This window comes from Antechinus flavipes, chromosome 3 (genome assembly GCF_016432865.1).
Source record: "Antechinus flavipes isolate AdamAnt ecotype Samford, QLD, Australia chromosome 3, AdamAnt_v2, whole genome shotgun sequence".
NCBI classification, from domain to species: domain Eukaryota; kingdom Metazoa; phylum Chordata; class Mammalia; order Dasyuromorphia; family Dasyuridae; genus Antechinus; species Antechinus flavipes.
In genome coordinates, this window is record NC_067400.1 from 288,323,080 (window position 1) to 288,345,810 (window position 22,731).

Consider the following 22,731-nt stretch of genomic DNA (forward strand, 5'->3'; position numbering starts at 1 on the left):
AGGTCTCAATGAGTCACCAGATTAAATCAATATTAGGATTCTGGAGTAGTCCCTTTTCCATGGCAGTTATTTGCTAAACCCCTTTTGAAATATAGTTCCTTGACTATTATTGGGCCCTGGGGGCTACTGTACAGATGCCACGGTCATACAGACCATTAAATTTCATCCACAGTTGCCTTTATGAGAAATACAATGTTTCCTCAAATAATGATTCCTGAAATGGGTCAGGTACATGAGGTTTCTATTGTTAAATAAAAACGATAAATTTAACGTCATACTTCCTTGTGCTTTGCAGTGCAGTGCACCCTTCATGATCTGGATGTGATTTTGCTAGGGTTGAGTCATCTAGTTCCAAGTACAGTGCTTTAATAATTCAATGGATCCATGCCTACTAGGTCTTTGGTTGGCTTCCCTGATAACTCTTGTTTTTCATAAGAAAATTATTTGCACTTGGATGTTAGTTGTTAAATCAAATAATGGGAAATATTCTGAGGAATAGAGGCCCTGGAAAGTTCTCTTATGAGACCGAGTTTTAGGCTGCATCATTAGTGCATAAAAAAGCCTTGAGTTCTTCACATAAATTTTATTGGTAAACTGATTGTACTGGTGCCCTTTTTCCATTTCAAGATAAGAGATTTTCTCTTAATGCAGTTTCATTAGAAGCTAGAGCAAGTTAAATGTGATGAAATGAAAGAACAGTATTGAATTATGTGAAAAACTGAGAGAACTGAGAAAAGATGAAATAATTTTATCTTAAAGTTAAATTTTCCATTCAGCTCTGAACTTTTCATCAAGAATGCTTAAAAGTCCTCTATTTCATTAAATAACAATTTTTCTTCTGGAGGGTTATATTCAATTTTACTGGGTAGGTTATTCTTGGTTGTAAACTTAGTTCCTTTGTCCTCCAAAATAATATCTTCCAAGCCTTCCAATCATTTAATGTAAAAGATACTAAATCTTACGCTATTCTGACTGGCTCTATGATAACTGACTGAATTGTTTCTTTCTGGATGATTGCAATATTTTCTTCTTGATCTAAGAATTCCAGAATTTGGCTAAAATATTCCTTAGGATTTCATTTTGGGATCTATTTCAGGACATAAGTGGATCTTTTCAATGTCTATTTTATCACCTGGTTCTAAGTTTCCAGGTAATTTCCCCTGATCATTTCTTGAAATATTGTGTCTAGGCTCTTTTCTTTTCTTTCTTTCTTTTTTTTTTAAATAACTTTTTATTGACAGAACCCATGCCAGGGTAATTTTTTACAACATTATCCCTTGCACTCACTTCTGTTCTGACTTTTCCCCTCCCTCCCTCCACCCCCTCCCCCAGATGGCAAGCAGTCCTTTACATGTTAATAGGTCACAGTATATCCTAGATACAATATATGTGTGCAGAACCAAACAGTTCTCTTGTTGCACAGGGAAAATTGGATTCAAAAGGTATAAATAACCCGGGAAGAAAAACAAAAATGCAAACAGTTTATATTCATTTCCCAGTGTTCTTTGTTTGGGTGTAGCTGCTTCTGTCCTTCCTTGATCAATCGAAGAGATCCACTTCCATCAGAATACATCCTCATACAGTATCATTGTTGAGGTATATAATGATCTCCTGGTTCTGCTCATTTCACTTAGCATCAGTTCATGTAAGTCTCGCCAGTCCTCTCTGTATTCATCCTGCTGATCATTTCTTACAGAACAATAATATTCCATAACATTCATATACCACAATTTACTCAACCATTCTCCAATTGATGGGCATCCATTTATTTTCCAGCTTCTAGCCACTACAAACAGGGCTGCCACAAACATTTTAGCATATACAGGTCCCTTTCCCTCCTTTAGTATCTCTTCGGGGTATAATAGGCTCTTTTTTAGATCATGGCTTCAAGGAGTTCTCAATTTCTATTACTTGATTTTTAGAATGCTTTTTGAGTTCTTTCAGGAATTCTTTTGGGACTTGTGACCAATTTATATTTTTCTGTGGGGCTTTGCACGTAGCTCCTCTGATTTCATTGCTTTCTGTGTTTGTGTCTTGATCTTCTCTATCACCATTATAAATTTGTATGATCAGGATCTTTTTGTTGCTGTTTGCTCACTTCCCCAATCTATTTCTTGACTTTTAACTTTATATTCAAGTTGGACTCCATTCCTAGGTTGTTCCAAGCTTCATTTTTTTTTTTTTTTATATGTAGTTTCAGAGACAGTTTGGAGGATCTGTAAATTTTCAGTTCGTTTAAGGTGGTATGATCAAAGGAGAGGTATGGTCACACTGCTCTCTTGGCCTGTGTTCTTGTTTATGAGTGATCACAAGCCCTGAATCTATAACCAAGGCCCCAGCTCCCCTGAGGTCACAAGCTCTAGTGCTCTTCCTCACCCTGGGTCTTTGATCTGTAACCATAAATGCACCATGCAAGAGTAATGCACCTAGTGCTGGCAAAGGACCCCCTATAATCTCCTTCTGACCAACTGTTCAAGTCCCTTATAATGGATTCTATCTTTATTAATGAGAAGTAATTTTTGACTGAATGCTACAGTTAAGACTGAGTTAACAATTCCTCTACAGCAAATATATTTTTGATATCAATTAAATACTTCTACTAGGAATATTTTTATAGTATTTTTTGGGGGGTGGGGAATGAGGTCAGTTTCAAAGGCATAGTCTGTAGCCAAGGCCTAAAGATCTCAGGGTTCCAAGAATCTCAACAGATTTAAAAGTTGAAAGTTTTCCTCCTTTAGGAGGCATAAGGACATAGTAGAGGACGTAATGGTTATGGTAGTTAAGGAACTGAGAGGTTAGTGTGTTCACTGAATTTACTGAGAATGTTGGCAAGATGGTGTTGAAAAAATTCCTACCAGGAGCCTCAGTCACTAGAGCATGGAAAAGGCTCCTGGAAGTTACTAGACAGCAGGGACAAGAAATGGAAAAAGCTATGTGATTACATGGAATGACATTAGAGGAAGATCGGTTGTTGAGTGAAGGTGCAGAATAAGAATCTGCAAGAAGCAATGGAAAGCAACTGTATGCTAAATTCTCCCTCTGGATCTATAATATAGGATTTTTTTTTTAAAGATAGGAGACAACTGATATTTCAGATCGTGAATAAATAAAACATTTGAGTCCTTATTATATATACAAATCACTAATCTTTAGGTATACAAATAGAAAAGAATCCTTTCTCTGAAAAAAGATCACATTCTAATGGAGAGTCAACATATATGGAAGGATTCAGCTGCAAGTCAGATGAAAAGGTCCCATGATACTTAAGGTAGAATTGTAAATCAGATGGCAGTGCCACTTTTTTTTTTTTTTTTTAAACTTTCAATTCTGTTAATCTCTCTTTTGATTTTTCAAGATTCCAATTTTGGTTTTTAGTTGGAGGTTTTTAATTTCTTGGTTTCCAGGATTTGCTTTTTAAGATGATATTTGTTATTTCTTTTATTGATATTTGGCTGACAGGGACTCAAAATTCCCCCTAAGAACAACTTTATCTGCCACTCACAAAATTTGCTATGTTGCCTTATTTTTACTATCTAAAATTAAATTATTGATTATTTCTACATTTGTTCTTTGAACCATTCTTTAAGATTAGGTTCTTTCATTTCCAATAAAATTTTAATTTATGCTTTCTTTATATTAAATGCAATTTTCATTGTATAATGTTCAGAAAAAAATACATTCTACTTTCTGTATTTGCTGGTGAGATCCTTATGCCCTGATATACTAGTTCAATTTTTGGGAAAGTGTTGTGCACAGCTGAAAAATAAGTATATCCCTTTCTATTCCCATTCTCTACTTTAGAAGCCTACCTTTATCTAACTTTTCTAAAATTTTATTCATCTCAAATTCCTTCCAATAGACTATGTTTCTTATCAATAGTTTTATATGCATGTATATTTTAATTTATGAAATTTTAATTTTATTTTTATTTTTTAATTTATGAAATAACCCTTCCTGTTTATTTTATACTTAAATTTATTTGGGTTTAGAAGAAGTAAACTGAGGTCTTCCACTAATATAGCTTTACTGTCTATTTTCTCCTTTAACCCATTCAACTTTTCCTTCAAGAATTTGGATGCTATGCCATTTGATATATACACTTCAGTACTGATACTAATTTACTGTCTAAAGTACTTTTTAGCAAAATATAGTTTCCCTGATAATCTTTTTTAAAGAGATATTTTTGTTTTGGCTTTATCTGAAATCATGATTGCTATCCCTGCCTTTTTTATTTCAGCTAAAGTATAACAGATTCTGCTTCAGTCCCTTATTTTCATTTTGTGTCCTGTTTTACAATGTTTTTGGTAAACAGTAAGATTGGATTCTGGTTTCTATGCCATTTGGCTGTCCTATTCACATTCACTGCTTTGAGTATTAACTGTGTATTTCCCTCCATCCTATTATTTATATTGATTCTTCTTTTTTTTTACACCATTCCCTGCAAGAGTATCTTTTGCTTTTGACCATCTCCTCCTTTAATCTATCTTTAAACTCTTATACCTCACCTCATCTTTTTTCCTTCTTACTTCCCAGTTGGTTAAGATGAATTTCTATGCCCAAACTTGTGTGTATATTCTTTTCTCCTTGAATCAGATGAGTAAGATGAGAATAAGGTTCAAATACTACCTGTTCTTCATCCCCATTATCTGCCCCTCCATTTTATTAACTCTTCTTCCATGCATACCTCATTTATGTGACAGAATTTTCCCTATTCTTCCCTTCCTTAACCCCTTTTTCCCAATATAACTTTTTTATTCTTCCATTCTTCATCTGATGTCATCCCAATATAATGACTCCCATCCATGCCTTCTGTTAATTAGACTCTAACTGCCCTACTGACTAGTGACAATGAAGTTCTTAGAAATCATTCAAACAAGAATGTAAACAATTTAACCTGTTTAGTTCTTCATAATTTTTCACTCATGTTGACATGTTTTTGCTTCAGTTGGGTTTGAACATCAAATTTTCTATTCAGCTCTGGTCTTTTCATCATGAAACTCTTCCATTTCATTAAATACTAACATTTTCTCCTATAGTATTACACTGTTTTGCTAGGTAGATTATTCGTGGTTATAATCCTAGGTCCTTTGCCTTCCAAAAAACATTCCAGATACTCCATTTCTTATCATGGTAACGGCTTAACTTTTGTGTGTTCCTGACTATGGCATTGTGAAATTTGAATTAGTTCTTTCTAGCTGCCTTCAGCCTTTTCTCCATAAGCTCTGGATCTTGGTTACAATATTCCTAGGAGCTCTCATTTTGGGATTTCAAATAGGAGAAAAGTGGTAGATTTTTTTCAATTCCTACTTTCTCCATCTCTAAAATATCTGGACAATTTTCCATTATAATTTTATGAAACATAATTGTGTATTTTTTTTTTTTTACCAATTCTGTTCAAATCATTGGTTGTTTTTCCTATAAGACACTTGTATTTTCTTCTATTGTTTTTAACTTTTAACTTTTTTGTTTCTTGATGTTTAACAATCATTAACTTCCATGTAACTAATAATGAGGAATTATTTTCCTGAGTATTTTGTGCTCTTCTTTTATCAGAACACGTTAATTCTCTTTTGCAAAATTTTTTTTTCCCCATTTTTTTCTCCCGCTGCTATTTGATTTTTTAAAAATTGCTCTTTCTAAAGAAATCTCTTTCTCTAATTGGTCTAGGAATTTTGTTATAGCATTGTCCAATGCTTGAGGTAATGCTTTTAAATGTTTTCAAGTCATATTCTTCTGAGTTTGGGATTTTGTCAACAGAGTAAATTTTTATCATCAGAATCTTATGTTGTTCTTTGTTCATTTTTCCAGCCTATTTCTCGACTTTGCCCTTTATGTTGCATTGAGTTCTGTTTACTTCTGGGAGAGGGTCAAGTCTAAACCTCTCTCTTTTATGTCCTTCTTTATGTCTTCTCTCTTTTATTTCTTTCACAGATCAATCTGGGGGTCTGGAAGTTTTTAGTGCTTCCAAAATCATAGGATCTGGGGATAGGTAGGATCCCTGCCCAATTGGTCTATCCTCTGGTTCTTACTTGGGTAGGGTTCTTGCTCCCTTGTAATTGTGGCCACTCCTATGACACAGACCTGGGTAATGGGTGATAGATGGCCCCTGTTTCATTTCTCAATGCTAGTTCAGGAGATTTCTTTTTGTCTGACTTTTCAGTACCCTGCGCCTTGGAGCTGTTCACAGCCATTGCTGGAACCTCTACAACCTGAGACTGTATCCACTGCTGCTCTCCCAGCTGGACCTCACTCCCACTGTCTCCAAATCTTTATCTTCTTAGGGTGCTCTGAGCTGGAAATATGATTTACTGTGATTTTTTTCTCGACAGTCCCTTTCAGAATTCACTTGGCACGTTTTTTTATGCCACTGTGGCACAATTTTTAGGAAAGCCAAAGTCGTTACCTCTCCCTCTGCTGCCTTGACTCTACCCCACCTCCATAATGCTTCCTTTCAAATGACATTTTCACTGATTAAAATCATATCCCTTTCCAGGTTGAAGGACTTTTCAAGACAAGAACATTATTTTCTTGGTATCCAGCAGCAACTAGGTTGCATCCTCACAGGGCTGTTTCCTAGAACACCAGCTAAGAACATGGGCTGAAAGCATTGTTATTCCCAAAGCTCTTGGGCCCAAAGTCCCAGGCCACCTCCACCAGCATCTGAAGGGGGTGTTTGTCCGGGGAAGGGGGGGGGTCATTCTAAGTTGTCTGGCCCACCCTGCCTTTTGTCCATCAGGATGACTCTTCCTTCAGCAAGGTTGGCTTAGCGCCCTTTGTGATAAGATGGCTGGCAGTTGGGGGCGAGGGGGGGGGGGGGGGGAGCGGCTGGCCTTTTCTCAGCACGAGCAGTTTCCCTGGATGGTAACTGTGAGGGCTCAAACAGGTCGAGGGGGTCGTCCCACACTTTCAGATTTCTGTACCAGCTCTGCCGGTCAATGGCGTAGTCAGTAATTGTTGCTGGTGCTAATAAGGAAGGTGGGTCCCCTCTTCACCCAATAGGAAGCAAGGCTCACTGTACGTGATGAGCCAACTATCTAGAGAACAGGTTGAAATTACCTAAGATATAAATACTCTTCATGAATTACCAATTAGCTCTTGATAGCTAATTATGAGGTTCTTTTCTTGAGCTCACTGCAAGACTTAACCTTGCTGACCACTCTTTCCCTCTCTGGGTTCTCAAGACATTGCCCCTCCTGATTCTCTCTTCCCACCTGTCTCATATACAGTCACATCCCACCTCCTACCCTGCATGTGCCCCAAGGTTCAGTCCTGAACCCTCTTTTCTTCTGTACAGTCAGGGACCTCATCAGCTTCATTATAGAGATAATTATTATCTCTATACTGATAATTCCCAGATCTATTCTGGTCTCTCTATGAAGTATAGAACCATCTCACCAATTGCCTTTGAACTGTATGTCCTGGAAGCATCTAAAACTCAATGTGTCCATAATAGAATTGCTCATCTTTCTCCTTAAACTTTTCACTTTCTACAATGTGTACCACCACCAAGCTTCCAGAGTTCATGCTCAATTCCTCATCTCTAACTATCCAGTTAATTTGCCAACCTTACTTGCATAATATCTTTCACATATCCTGTTCTTTCCAAAAATAGACCATTAATTGTGGCCACTTAACTTTCCTGTTCAGGGTATTAAAATCTTTCCCTCTGAAGTAAGACATGAATTCAAATTCTCTGAAACCACTGCAAAACCTTGAATGATTCACTTAAACTTGTTGGGACTCAGTTTCCTCATCTATAAATGAAGGATCAGGATTAGATGGCCTCTCTGGTCTATTCCAGCTGTATTTCTCTTACCCCATTATCCTACCAATTAAGATAAAATATTAACTCCTTTGTTTGCCACTTAATGTCCTTCACCATCTGGTTCCACCATTTCTTTCCTGACTTAGTCATATTATACTACTTTGCACTGTGCTAAATTAAGGCAACTCAATGCAGTTGCTGGAATGTAGATTATCTGTGTAAGTTGTAAAAGAGAAGATTTGATTAGTTTCTCCTACCCATTTATATTTCTATATCTGTGGGCAAATGCCTCTCACCAAGGGAGTAATTATGTGATAATCCAATATCTGCACTACAGAGAAAAAAAGGAAAAAGTCCACATACAAGATTTATGCATCCAAAAGAAATTTATTCTAAACTGTTCTTTATAGAAATTTAAGACAAAAGGAAAGCACAGCAGCTCTAGAAGCATATGCCCAGATTGGAACAAAATGATGGCATATTTTCTATTCAGATGTCTTCTTAATTTTCCCTTATTGAAAAGTATAAAATGCCATCTCTGACACATATAGTGAAGATTCCTTTCTTTTTTGGATGTTCTAGGATAGTGAATTATATGGAACAAAGTATTATTTGCTGTTTCACTTAATCTTAACACTCTTGAGATCTTTGATCATGTTACAGGATTGGATTTCTCAAATTACTTAAGGTTGGATAATAAGGCAGATGATGAGGAATTTATCTGTGATCTTAGATGCTTTGGGGCTCTTTGAGCCCAAAAGAATACTTAACTATTAAGGGATTAATTGAGGAAATAGGATACTTCCTCAAATGGTTTTGGAGGTTAAAGGGGGGGAAAAAAAAACCTTCAGCAATGAAATCCACATAAATAGCCAAATAATATAGATATCACCTTCCCAGAGACTGTTACTTCTGAAACTTTCTAGTGTTAAGAGAAAGAGTTATCTTCTCAAAATGACAACTAAAACCTTACAGACATTTTTATGGCTGCTTTCCCAAGAATTCTACAATGGAATAGTAACTCAGAATATCTATGTGAAGGAGAATAAACTTTTCAGAACACTAAAATCCTAACAAGGAGAGAAAGCCCTCAATTATTAAAAGAATTATGTATAAATGTGTATCTGTATGTATGTATTTTGTAGGAAGCAATATGAATCCCTTTACATTCCTAAGAAGTAGGAAAGAGAGAATCTGCAGTTTCAAAATTCTAATAAAGGAATATATGCTTTTATTGTTGTTGTTATTTTGTCTTTAATAGAAAGAATACAGTCCACAATTAAAAGACTATAAAATGACTCATAATAGTTACAGTTTAAGAAGTCATACAACTCACATTCTAGTCAAATTGTCCCACATATGTTTTTCATACATCTCCTTTCTCTCTGTCTCTGCACATAGACAGTCCATATCTGGCATATGTGCCTTATCTACCTTCATCTCCTGAAATCTCAGGCTTTTTAAAACTATCAACCCACATGTCATCTCCTAAATTGGCTCTTTCCAATCATCTCAGTTACTAGTATTCTCTACTCCATGCTCCACTCTCTAATTATTTTGTATATACATGTCTTTTTATGTGGATATAATGAGGATATACATTATCTCACCAGTAGAATGGAAAATTCCTTGAGGACAAGGACTGATTCATGTTTGTCTCTGCATATCATCAAGCACAACATCTTGTACAAAAGTAGGCACTTTAAAATTATTTACTAAAGTGAACTGCAAGTGTGATCCTAGAAGTTCAAAGGGATGGGATCCAGAAAAATAGGTGCAGGAACAAAACACAAGTAGGGAAAATAATATTTTAAAGTATGAGACAAGGTCAACTACTGAAAGAATAGCTTATAGAAGGAGAAAACATGGAACAAATAGGGGCTCAACACCTAGAATGTGAAATACTTCTGAAAACCCTGACTTTTAAGAAACAGTCATATATACTATTATTTTTCATCTATATGGCTTTGAAAAAAAATTTATAGTGAATTTCAATGGCTTATAGGACATATACCTTTGGTTAAATTTGGAGTTACTGTAGTGTTTTTGATATCTGGAGTCACTGTTGTCTGATCAGTCTGCGGAGGGAAGTTAATGCCATGCCGAGGTGGTGGTGGTCGATTGAATTTTGGAGCACGACCTGGGGGAGGAGAGGAAGTTTTTAAAAAGTTCATTTTTTTGATTACATAATCTCAAATGAATTAGAATTAAAATCATTTTGGAACATGTTCAAAGTCTTTTATAATCAAATCTTTTATTTCAAGAAGAATAAAGTTTAAGTATAAGAAAGTGCTAAAATCAATTATCTTTAAAATATACATACCTTTGGCTACATGTGAAATGACCGTAGTGTTTCTTATGTCATTGTTGTTTCGGGGAATTGGTGGCTGAGTTAGTTTTGGAACTCGACCTTGAAACAATTTTTTAAAATTAGTTTTTAATTTAAAAATAAAGATTTTGCAAATCCTTAAAATGTTTTTTAGGAGACTAATTTACAAATATAAATTTAATACTCAGAGAAACAGCAGAAGAATAAACAATATATTTTGCATTATACACAAATTTTAAATTCTAAATTTCTAAACAGTAAAACATAATCTGTAAATCATTACTTTAGTGCTACATGTGACAAAAATGGAGGAAAGTTGTTAAATGCTCTGGAGTTATGATTTTATTGCAGATGAAATCTAAAATAAGATTTCAACTTACTCCCAAGTAAGCTACTTGCTGCCTTTCCTAATGAAAATCAACTAGAATTTTTAGAGAGTTCCCTGGGGTGAGGAGAGGTCAAGTGATTTCCTCAGATTATATAGTCAATGTATTTCAAAGGCAAGATGTGAACCCATAACTCTGGCATTAACTCTCTCTCCATTATATCACAATCCCTCGATTATTACTATCTGAAAATTTTCCTAGCAGTTTTCTATAATTGTGATGCCTTTTTAAAACTTTATTTTAATTTCTCATTAGCTGTCTTTCTCCTATAAAGAGAATTTGGTTTATCAAAATAACCAAAGGTGGGAAAAGTGTTCTCACATTTTTAAAAACGCAAATTTCTAGTTTGCTCACCAATTGATCAGATATTTCTCATTTAGAGGTTTTAGCTTTATTAAGAATTTAATGAACTTTTTGGTCAAGAAAACTTTTTCTGTCAAAAGCACAGGTACAAATGGTAATGATATAAGGAAAAAGTGGTGTAGTTTATTCAAAACGCATGAACCATTTTACCTTCTTTTGGAAACTTCAATATTGCAGACAGAGACAAAAGCTGACGTGTAGGGTATTAACTAAAAACAGAAAATGTTTTTCTATACACAAACTATAAAATATACAAAAACATCAATTTCACTACTTTAGATTTCACTTCCCACTTTATTCTATGGTCACTTAGGATTTACTTGAAAACCAGGTATCTTGCCAAATAACCCTAACAGGGAGTAATTAAATGGGGGAGGAGGGCTGGTATTTCTGAAATCCTACTCCTATCGGGAAGGGATTAAGAAAGAACAGTTTATATATATTTATACACACCTACAAAGGGATAAGACTCTCCGAAATCTTTAAAGAAATAAGAGGGGGATTCTTTGACAAAGAGGAGATCTAACTCAGTTTCAATTGATCAATGATGGACAGAAGCAGTTACACCCAAAGAAAGAACAGTGGGAAATGAATGTGAACTATTTTCAGTTTTGTTTTTCTTCCCGGGTTATTTCTACCTTCTGAATCCAATTTTCCCTGTGCAACAAGAGAACTGTTCGGTTCTGCACACATATATTGTATCTATACTGTGACATATTTAACATGTATAGGACTGCCTGCCATCTGGGGGATGGGGTGGAGGGAGGGAGAGGAAAAATCGGAACAGAAGTGAGTGCAAGGGATAATGTAAAAAATTACCCTGGCATGGGTTCTGTCAATAAAAAGTTATTTAAAAAAAAAAAATAAGAAAAAAAAAGAAATAAGAGGGGGAGAGAATAGGATAAAGCAGGGTACAGAAGAAGAATGTGTAGATTTATGGCCATGGGATAAGGTATATAGATTAATGGGAAAGGGATAAAGTGAGAGGAAAAAAGTATCCTTAGAGAGGTGATGGGGAGGGAGAAGTAGAAGAATAGTAGACATAGGAAAAAAGAGATAAAACATATTATATACATATATTTGTATATGTGGATATGTATATATGTGTATATATTTATGAAAACATATGTAAACATAAAATTTATCCGTGCTTAACTATAGCCTGTCTGGGGGAGGTGGGGAAGAAGGAAGGGGGAAAAAACAAAGTAAAAAATGCACAATAAAGAACAAAAGAAAAGCTACAAGGCAGCAGCAAAAAAAAAAAAAAAAAAAGGATGGACAGTTCTGAACACAAAGTGTTCTATTATTATATATGCTTTCTTGGAAATGGAAACTTATTATTACATATTTTGAATCTTCTTTTATGTTCTACTGTGCACATAATTTTTACATATAATTTACATAAGAAAAACATTTTTAAAGCTCATAGGACAAAATGACACAATTTTACATCTGTTTAAGGTAATGTAATCATAATGCCTAAACACAAACTTCATTCCCTTTATTCCTTGGTAGGATTGATCAAAACAAACAAACAAAAAAATCAATTTAAATCACATCCAGTGCAAATATGTACTGTTCTTTACCTATAGGAATAAACTGACATCCAAGCAATTCCACTTTCATTGCAATTTTCAGGTGCCACTCTACGGGATATATTCTAACAAAACGTGCTATAATAGGTGGGATGAAATTATTGCGTACATCCTGGTGGTAGTCTGTGTTTCCTTGAAATATCTAGGAAAAAAACACAAAAATTGGCATTTTATGCCAACGAGAACCAAATGAATTGCAAAGAAATGCTAAGCATTACTATTTTTCCTGTCCTTAATGACAGCTAACCAACAACTGTGACAATAACTGTAAGCATAACTTTGAAAATACACAGAGAAGAAAAATATTCACAATAGCACTTTTTATAATAGCAAAGAACTAGAAACTAAAAAGTTGCTCATTGACCAAGGAAGATTAAGCAAGTATGTCACCAGAAGACTGGAATATTACAGATCCTTTCCAAATGACAGACAGGAAGAATTCAGAGAAGCATGAAAACATTCATATGAATTAAGGCAGAGTGAAGGCACAGAACTAGGAACACATCATGATTCCAACAATGTAAATGAAAAGTTAAAATCAAAACTTAACACTGACTTGGACAATTATAATAATACCAAGATTGATTGGTTCACCCAAAAAAGATTTAAAATGATTCACCTACACTTCTATAGAGAAGTGGAAATTATGGCTGGGGAACACTGTTGATACTATCAAACTCATTTAATATGCTGATTAATTCTGCTGAATTGCTCCCCCCCAACTCTTTTTATTTATTTATTTATTTTTGCAAAGGACAGTCCACTGGGTAGGAAAAGAGGGAAGTCTATGTTCAAAACTAAATGTGATACAAAATGAAAAAATATGAACGAAAATGAATTTCTTTAAACACTGAACACTAATAACTGAGAAACTAGCCATATGATTGATAATTTATTTTTTCAATATGAAATATGCATACTATCTTCAAATGACTCAAGAAATTAATGAGAATTTTGCATTGGCAAGTTCAGTTGCTAATTAGAGTAAGGAACCCTTAGAAGTAAAAATACAAATATGTTTACAATAGCAAGTTACACATTAATTTTAATTCTAAGTAATAGTTTACATAAAAATTCATGGGCAGAAAGAAATATGTTCACAAGCCTTTTTTAATACTTCAGCATGAATTAAGAATACTAAAAATGAGAATTCACTAACATATAGAAATATGTCTCCCCCTACAGGAAAATGACAATCAAGGCACTGTTTCAATGTTTTTTTTAAAGGTTTAATTAGGGGTTCTCAAACTACAGCCCGTGGGCCAGATGCGTACAGCTGAGGATGTTTGTCCCCCTCACCCAGGGCTATGAAGTTTCTTTATTTGAAGGCCCACGAAACAAAGTTTTTGTTTTTACTATACTCCGGCCCTCTAACAGTCTGAGGGACAGTGAACTGGCCCCTTATTTATAAAGTTTGAGGACCCCTGGTAATTGAAGGATAAAATCTTATTTCAACATTAAAAATAGTAAAGAACATTTATCATATTGATACAACTGACTAATATCAACAGATGCAGAAAAGCTTTTGACAAAAACACAAAAGTCATTTAGACCAAAAAACACTAAAAATATTAGTTAACAATTTTTATGATTTCTATCTCTACATCTCTCACAATTATACCTTTCTGTCAACTCAATTCATTTCTGACTAAACTGCTCTTCTAAAATAATCCAAAAAATATTAACCCACATTTATATAATATCTCCTACATGCCAAGAACTGCTAAGTTCTTTACAATTATTAGCTCATTTGATTTTCAGAATAACCCTGCAAAATAGGTGCTATTATCATCCCCATTTTGCAGATAAGGAAACTAAGGCAACCAGAAGTTTAATAACTTGCTCAGGACTTGCACTCCACCTGGATGGTATTATTAGGTAATCTAAAAATGGCCTATCCACTAATCTGTAGCAAAGCAGTCTATAACTAGCTGCAAGGAAAATTAGTTAACAGAGATGAGAAGAGAGTTCTTGTTCTAAGCGCACTTCTCAAAAACTCACACATTCAAAACAGAATACTAAAATACTGTTACAAATTTCACGAAGTTAAATAAGAAACTCACAGCACTTAGATTTCCTAAGATGATAAATAAGGAACTCTAAATTGTGGGGGAGGCAGCTCCTCCTACTTCTACTCAGAGAGATTGCAGTTTGTCTTTCGTTCTCAAAGAAGGCCATGACATCAAAAAGTAGATGCCATGACATACAGGTGAAGATTGAAGTGAGGGAGGGTGGGCAAGGTCACCTGCCTCACTTTCTCCTCCAGAGCCATCTGGACCAGTGGCCAGATATAGATCAGGATATTGTCTCTTAAGGAAGGTAGACTCTGAGAGCTAGAAAGAAATTCAGTCACACCAATATACAAGATAATGTCTAAAATATATCTGATAAATGGGTCATCCAACCACTGATGAATCAGGATATCCTTTTATGTGCAGTATCTAGTTTGTTTGTGTGCCCAGCACTTAAAGTAAGCCATTTGGAAAGCATGGTTATTGTAAAAACTGTGTCCAAAATAATCAAATGTCTTGTATTGACTAGTCTGGAAGCCTTTTTTTCCTCAGGATTTGGTTAAATTAAAGTACTTTTACTGAAGTAAATAATCAATGTTTATGACAATATTTCTAAGAGCCCTACTTAAATACTCCCTCCCTTTTGGTGATAATGGACAATAAAGCTGGGAAATTTAATTACACCTTGAATTTAGTTTGAATTTCAATTTGAATATAGTCAGTCATTGCTAAGTTGGTTGGCTTAACTGTTTTCAAGGAAGGGGGAAGGTTTATTAGAAAGTGACAATGAGCAAAAGATATCAATAAAACCTACTTTTATTTATTTATTTATTTATTTATTTTTTTTAAATAATTTTTTATTGATAGACCGCATGCCAGGGTAATTTTTACAGCATTATCCCTTGCATTCATTTCTGTTCCGATTTTACTCCTCCCTCCCTCCATCCCTTCCCCGAGATGGCAAGAGTCCTTTACATGTTGAATGGGTTGCAGTATATCCTAGATACAATATATGTGTGCAGAACCAAACAGTTTTCTTATTGCACTGGGAGAATTGGATTCAGAAGGTATAAATAACCCGGGAGGAAAAACATAAATGCAAGCAGTTTATATTCATTTCCAGTGTAAAACCTACTTTTAAAAACTAATGTATCATACTTAAAAAAAAAAAAAGAGAGAGAGAGAGAAAATATATTTAGAATTTCAATTTGGGTGGCCAAAAACATGATTCTTGATATGTCAGAATCAGGAATAGAAATTACCCATGTTCAAAACACTTATACCTACTTCTTTTATATTCACAATTTTAATAGTTTCTATGGTATGGAGAAGAATTTTCAGAGAGAAAAATCAAAAGGGAAATGAATATAGATACAGGAGCAAGGAATCTGGAAGAAGAAAAATGAAGAATGGAGAAAAGGGCTCTGGCATTGAGGACAGAGCAGAACTGATTGACTAACAGCAGGGTGAGGAGGGAGGTGGGGGGAGCCCTGGGAGAAGCCTAAGGAGCCAGGAGAAAGTTGGGGAGAAGCCTGGGGGATGGGGAGAGAAGGGCTAGCGATGGGATCAAAAAAGAATACTGATAATAATAATAACCATTCCCAAAAATTTCTGTTGGAGTTGGAAAAGCACAGCTGAGGAACAGACACGTTCCCATGTTGAAGAACAGATACTTTTACTAAAGTGTGCTAAATTAATAAGACTTTTAATAGTGTATATAATAAAAATTTGTAAGACTTTTGTGTGAAGCACATATACACATACAGACATAAAGAAAATATTATTGGAATAAAATATGATAAATCCAAAAGAATCTTAGAAGTCACCTGAGTTGGAAACCTAGAAGTAGAATTATTGTCTTTGTGCAGCGCAGTGTTTCCCCGATAATAAAACCTATCCCGAAAATAAACCCTCCCCTTACTGTGTAAGATTCCTCTAAAATATGCCCTCCCCCAAAAATAAGCCCTATTGAGATAGCTACTGTAGTGAAGGTGATCCCCTGCGCTACACGTTACATTACGGTTCCCTCTGTATGCACCGTCCCCCCCTCACCCTCCAGGTGAAACGCACGCCGCACTCCGAGCTGCATCCAATCAGAGCTGCAGCAGTGAGCGTGTCATCCTGTTCTTCCCCAGTGATTTGCTTGCTGGCACCACTGAGAGCAGTGCCGCGGAGGAGAGCTGAGGCAGGACAACATAAAAACCCGGTATGTAAGCGGGAGTGAGGGGGCATGATGGAGGATAAAAGGGGCATGATAGAGGATAAAAGAAGAACTCAGGGGGCATGATGGAGGATAAAAGGGGCATGATAGAGGATAAAAGAAGAATTCAGGGGGTATGATGGAGGATAGAAGGAGCACTCAGGGAGCATGATGGAGAATAAAAGAAGAACTCAGAGGGCATGATGGAGGATAAAAGGGGCATGATAGCGGATAAAAGAAGAACTCAGGGGGTATGATGGAGGATAGAAGGAGCACTCAGAGAGCATGATGGAGGATAAAAGAAGAACTCAGGGTGCATGATGGAGGATAAAAGAAGAACTCAGCCAGCACTCATCACGCTAAAGAAATGAAGAACTTCCTTGCAGAGAGAAGACTAGATCAAGTAATGATTCCTGCAGGAATGACTGCCTATCTCCAGACCCTTGATATTGCAATAAACAAGCCATTCAAGGACCATTTGCGCATGGAAGTCAATGACTACATTGAAAATAGAATGGAAAGAAATCAGCGCGGAAACTTTGTGAAGCCCTGTCTGCAAGAAGTCGTGACTTGGGTGAAGAAGTCATGGGATAAAATTACTGACAGCTGTGTTGCCAAGGCACTACGAGCAGGTTACCTGGACACGACATGTTCATTTAAAGAGAGCTATATTGCTGGACATGACAGATTGGGTCCACTTCTTCTGAAGGAAATAGAGGCGCAAGACATCCAGGACAGAATTCAGGGTATGGACACTTATGACGATGTTGTTGAAGAAGATGACATGATCATTATTGAATAAAGGTACTTTTTTTTGTTCACATTTACCTGTTTATTAAAATTGCTGTCAATGTTCATTAAAATAAGCCCTCCCCTGAAAATAAGCCCTCTGGTGTTTTTCTGTCCAAAAAATTTTAATAAGATAGTATCTTATTATCGGGGAAACAAGGTAATAAAGTGAAATGGTAAAAGTGTATGAGTCTACAGAGATAGACTAAATTGTGGAATAAAGGAGATAACTGAAGTTGGAGAGGCAGCACAATAGAAAATATCAGAATGGATATCAAATGTCAGTATGGGTTACCAAGAGAAGATGCAAAAATATGAGCCGGATAGTCATTCAGTTTTGAAAGTCTTATACAGGTAGCAAAGTAGCAGCAGTGGGGATGGAGAGCTGGACCAGAAGTCAGGAAGAATGGAATTCAAATCTAGTCTTAGACACTTAATAGCTGTATGACCCCAGGCAAATTACACAACTGTTTGCCTCAGTTTCCTCATCTGTAAAATGGGAATGAGCACCTACCTCTAACCAGGTTGTGAGAATATAATGAAACATTAGGTACTAAACTGCCTATTTAATCATTTCAAATTTGTCTCATCAACCATGACCAAAATCAAATTGATTATTAAAGCCCTCTCCTTTTTTCTTAATCCCCCTATGACTGTGGCTATTGCAATCACCCTCCCAGTTTCAAAATTTACAATCCAGGTGTCATCCTGGACGACTCCTACTCACTTATTCCCTACACCCAATCATTTGCCAGGTCCTAGCAATTCAAATTCTTCACATCTCTAGTATATATGCTCCCTTCTCTACTCTATCACTGTCCCTACCCTGAGAGAGGAGTTCATCACCTCAGGCTTAGTGGGTCTGCTAAGGGAGTCTCTGTTGGAATCCTTACAAAGTGTTAAGTCATTAGAATTGATACAGACAATAATTATCTAATTTAGCATGGTTCAGTATGATTGATCTGATCCTACAAGGAGACGTTATGAGCCAAAACTTGAAACAAGGTACTAAGTGGAACCGAGGAGACAATGTTTAAATCTAGTTTAGAATTGATTTAATCCTACAACAAATAATGGTTTCCCAGTGATATAATGATTGGTGTGTACTCAATGTACAGCATTTAAGCAAGAAGCTCTCAGGGCCAGACACAGAAGCACACAAGCCCACTCTCAGAGGTGGAGATAGATTCATTCCATATTCCACCTTTGTGCTGGCTTGAGACATTCAGAGGGAGCTAGGGGCTAAAGCTCAAGACTTTGAAGGACACAATAAAGGACTGGATTTTAACACCTGGCTGCCTTTGAAGTGATTATTGATCTGAACTGGAACTAAGTCTGCCTCCAGAAAACCTCCCCAAGAAACCTGCTCTCAAAGAATCATTATATTTTAAAGAAGAGAACACCACATTTTGGTGCCCGAACAGGCACAAAAATCTGGACAAAATTTGTTGTGGCTTTCGGAGTATCATGAATTATGTAGGATTCAAGCCCAACACAATAGATAAACAGGAGCTAATGTAGAAATCGCTTTTGACCAACTAGCTGGTGAAGGTCAGTATGGAGAGAATTCTATCCCATTTATTATCCCATACCAGTGTATGAACAAATTTCTAAAGCTGCAATAAAAGCTTGGGGTTCCCTCCCAGGACAAAAAGATGGAAGCAAAGCCTTCATAAAAATAGAGCAAGGTCCCAATGAACCTTTTGCGGATTTTGTGGGATGTTTGCAAACAGCTGTAATAAGAACCATTGGAGATAATGCAGCTACAGAAATAATGACCAGATATCTGGCTAAGGAAAATGCTAATGAGATTTGCAAAAGAATTATATGGGGACTAGATAAAGATGCTCCTTTAGAGGAGATCATAAGGCTCTGTGCCACAGTGGGCACAAATACTTATTATACCCAAACTATGATGAACATGGGAAGACGGGGTCCTTCCTGGCAAAGGAATTCTAGAGAACCTCGTAGATGCTTTCAGTGTGGAAAGATAGGACATCTTAGAGCTCAATGTAAACACAGAGATAGAATGAGAGGACAGGGTGAGAGAATAAAACCCCAAACCCCATGTCCAAAACGTAACCGAGGCTTTCACTGGGCCTCTGAATGTAGATTGACCCAGGGAAATGAGAGGCAGGGCCCAGTTTCAGGGCCCCAGGTGGGGCAAGATGGCAGCCAAGGTTACACCCAGAGAGTCTTTAGAAATTCAATATTAAGACATGATCAATCAGCCAAAAGGCAATCAGAGGGGGAAAAGGGATTACAATTAGGAAAAACAGAGTTGTATGCAGTAGAGACTACTGAGATATCCCCTAGAGAGGTGAAACCTATTCCTGTCTGGCCCATGGATCCCTTGCCTCCAGGCACAGTAGGCTTGACCATTTCACCTCTTGAGAGTGCTTACAAAACAGTGTTCATGCATACACTGATGTGGGAAACTGGAGAATTTGTAGCTGATATCCCAGTCACTAACACAGGTAGACAACCTGTGATTTATCAACCAGGAGATAAAAATATAATATCTGATTCAGCCTATTCAGTAGTTGTGGTACAAAGAATTGCCACAGCCCAAATAAAATTTGCAGCTTCTAAGTGAGAAAGCATCCAGGACATCTTAAATGTCCACTCTCATAGTGAACTTCCAAGTCCTATTTTTGATGGAAATTCAAAGGCAGATAGCCTTTTAATTATGTTAGCCAGTACTCTTTTATTTCAGGAGGCTCATGAATCTCATTCTAAATACCATCAGGTTGCTCGAGTTTTACGTTTACAACTTAGAATAACAAAAGAGGAAGCTAGGAGCATAGTAAAAAGCTGTACAATTTGCCTTCCTTTCCACACTCCTATGCTCCCTCCAGGAAAGAACCTTCGTGGTTTGAGACCCAATGAAATTTGGCAAATGGATGTGACCCATTATAAATCTTTTGGTTGTCTGCCTTTTATCCATGTTGTGGTAGACAGCTTTTCAGGATTTACTTTTGTAAACAGCAAAAGAGACAGCCCGAGTGGTCACTGAATTCCTCATCCAAGCATTTGCAATTATGGGTGTGCCACAAGCAATAAAAACAGATAATGGATCTGCATATACTTCTAAACATTTTCAACATTTTTGTGCACAGTATAAGGAAATGGGAAATCAAATCAGATTAGTGGCTTTCTAAAAGGGCTCATTTGAAACAGGTATACATAAATCCATCAATATGGGAGGCATTACTCCCATACTCTTTAATCCTCAAGGACAGGCAATTGTAGAAAGAAGAAAGAGAGACATTAAGACACTCCTCCAAAAACAAAAGAAAGGGGGAACCACAGGTAACCCTAGAGAACTTCTAAATTTAATTCTCTATACCATTAATTTTTGATAAAGAAGCACTGGCTCCAGCAGACAGGTTTTATAACCCACCAGAAGAGCAGTGTCCAGTGCGAGCAGCTCCACTATTTTTAGATAATCACTAGGTGATGTGGAAAGATCCAGAAAGTGATGAATAGAAGGGACCAGATAGGTTAACTGCTTGGGGAAGAGGGTTTGCTTGTATTTCTACAGATGGAGAAGAAATCAGATGGGTGCCAATGAGCCGTATTCTCCTTGTCATTCAGAGAGAAACCGAAAAAGAGAAAAATCTCAAAACAAAGGAGAAGATTTAAGAAACATCTGACACTGAAAGAGTTTGGCTGATAATGAGACTGTTAAAAGAACTTTAAAAATCTTCAGGAATCACTGGATTCCCTGACACAAGATGAGACTGTTTCAAGGACTTGAAAACCAGCAGGAATCACTGGATTCCTTGAGATGAAAAATTGTTGATGAAGACTATTGCAGTACTTCAAAGCTTGCAATAATTATTGGATTCCTGGCACATGAACTATGGACAATGGATTCCTTCTGGACTACTTCTAGGACTTATGGACCTGTATAAATTCTCATGTTGATTCATGTTGTTACATTACTACTAGCTTGTGTTATATTGCTATGTGCTTAAGTAATTATGTGCAATGCCTCCCATATTGATGGATTTATGTATACCTGTTTCAAATGAGCCCTTTTAGAAACCCACTAATCTGATTTGATTTCCCATTTCCTTTGGTGTTTTCATCTCCCTTCCTGAGATGTCAGGGAGGGTGTGACCACCTTCCTTTTATGGTGGTTTCACTTCTTTTTTGAGCAGTCAGGGAAGGCGTGACCATCTTCTTTTTGGGGTTCTCACCTCCTTGAAAAGTCAGGGAGGTCATGACCACCTTATGTTCTAAATCAAAAGAAAGCGGGAGGTCTCCTTGCTACAAAGTGCACCCCTGCCCCAATTCATCAAATCGATCTTCTTACTGGAAAGGTCTGATCATGTCCCCCCTCCAGCCCCTAACTTCAGTGGCTCTTTATAACCGCCCCCAGTACTCAGCACAATGTCAGTCACATGATTGGTAATTAATACATGCTTTATAATTCTGTTAATAAGCTTCAATTTTTGATTACCTTAAAAGATCCATGGATACATTCAGTAAAATGCTATAAATTAATTAACTAAACAAAAGAGTCATATTAATCATTCTTTTAATGGAGTCAAACTCCCATTTACCAATTCTATCTACTAGTGACAAAAAATATAATGGAGTTTTTTCATTAATACTCCTCTAATCTGCAGAATCAATATGAAAAAGCAATAATCCAACTATGTTCAACAGACAGATAATTATTTACTGGAAAAGACTTAAGTATTTGGAGTTATATAAGACTTGGGTTTAAATCCTAGCTCTGTTACATAACACATCTTAACTTCTCTGAGCCTCCAGCTCTAAATCCATTACAATAAGCCAGAAAATTATGCTCTCAATTACTCTTGGGTTTTATTTTTCTAAAATATATAATTGTAAAGGCTTATTATATTACAAATTCAATTTGTTTTTGATTAATTACTTTAAAATTTTGTTAAAAATTTAGAAAAGTCATATATGTAACACATAAGTAAATCAAAATGCCACTTTTAAATTTAAGATCTTGATTATCACAACTTTAGTCTTTAGTCTACAGAATGGATTTAAAAATCCCTATGTACTACTATTTGGCATTTTCAATATAGTTCTACATAAATTTTTATCTTATTCTATATTAAACAGCTACGTAACCCAAAGAAAATAAATATTATTTAACATTTTTTTAACTAGCATATCATGCTGGTAAGGCCAAGGATTACCCAAAATGACCAGAAGAGGGAGATATGACACAACATTCTCTAACTTTCTATGACTTTATCCTTAAATACATATATGGACCTATATTTTTACTTGTACCAACTCAAG

The 22,731-nt window shown here is 36.1% G+C and overlaps 1 protein-coding gene across 1 annotated transcript in view; it reads right to left on the reverse strand.

The window, feature by feature from the left end:
- DCBLD2 (discoidin, CUB and LCCL domain containing 2) overlaps positions 1-22,731 on the reverse strand; it is a 111,141-nt gene that overhangs the window by 22,838 nt on the left and 65,572 nt on the right. Inside the window, exons 10-12 of the mRNA XM_051985167.1 lie at positions 12,430-12,580; positions 10,089-10,175; positions 9,780-9,905 (exon numbers count right to left, since the gene is read on the reverse strand). Of these exons, the coding sequence (XP_051841127.1) occupies positions 9,780-9,905; positions 10,089-10,175; positions 12,430-12,580 (364 nt within the window). The remainder of the gene's footprint in view (positions 1-9,779; positions 9,906-10,088; positions 10,176-12,429; positions 12,581-22,731) is intronic.